The sequence below is a fragment of the Merops nubicus genome, unplaced genomic scaffold (assembly GCF_000691845.1).
Source record: "Merops nubicus isolate BGI_N331 unplaced genomic scaffold, ASM69184v1 scaffold50358, whole genome shotgun sequence".
Taxonomy (NCBI): domain Eukaryota; kingdom Metazoa; phylum Chordata; class Aves; order Coraciiformes; family Meropidae; genus Merops; species Merops nubicus.
This window is the reverse complement of record NW_008624810.1, coordinates 1-353: the sequence shown is the minus strand read 5'-3', so window position 1 is coordinate 353 and position 353 is coordinate 1. Positions and strand designations below refer to the sequence as shown.

Sequence of the window (353 nt, the reverse complement as noted above, 5' to 3'; positions counted from 1 at the left end):
AGGGGGGTCCGGGGGGGGGCGCCCCCGCCTCTAACGGAGAGGGAGCGGGCGGGGTCGGGGCTCCTACCCGGACGGGCTACCCTCACCTGTACAGATCGTAGCCCGCGGCCCGAGCGGAGCCCCTGGAGGGGGCGGAGGCGTTCTCGGACAGCCTGGTGAAGCGGAGCCGTGCGGCGGGCTCCTCGGGCACCGAGCCCTTCTGCCTCTTGCTGGGGGATGGCTGCGGGGCGACCTCGGAGGAAGGCATCGCGGAGCGGGGACGGCAAGGAGAGAGACGCGCCGTGAGGGGAGCGAAAGCGCGCCAAAACCGGCACGGCCCACGGTAGGCGGGAACAGAGGGGGGAAGCGGCTTC

At 73.7% G+C, this 353-nt stretch overlaps 1 protein-coding gene across 1 annotated transcript in view; it reads right to left on the bottom strand.

Moving 5' to 3' along the window:
* Positions 1–303, bottom strand: part of DUT (deoxyuridine triphosphatase) — a 9,790-nt gene extending 9,487 nt beyond the window's left edge. Inside the window, exon 1 of the mRNA XM_008945454.1 lies at positions 87–303. Within this exon, the coding sequence (XP_008943702.1) occupies positions 87–247 (161 nt within the window). The 5' untranslated portion in view covers positions 248–303. The remainder of the gene's footprint in view (positions 1–86) is intronic.
* Positions 304–353: the final 50 nt, after the last annotated feature.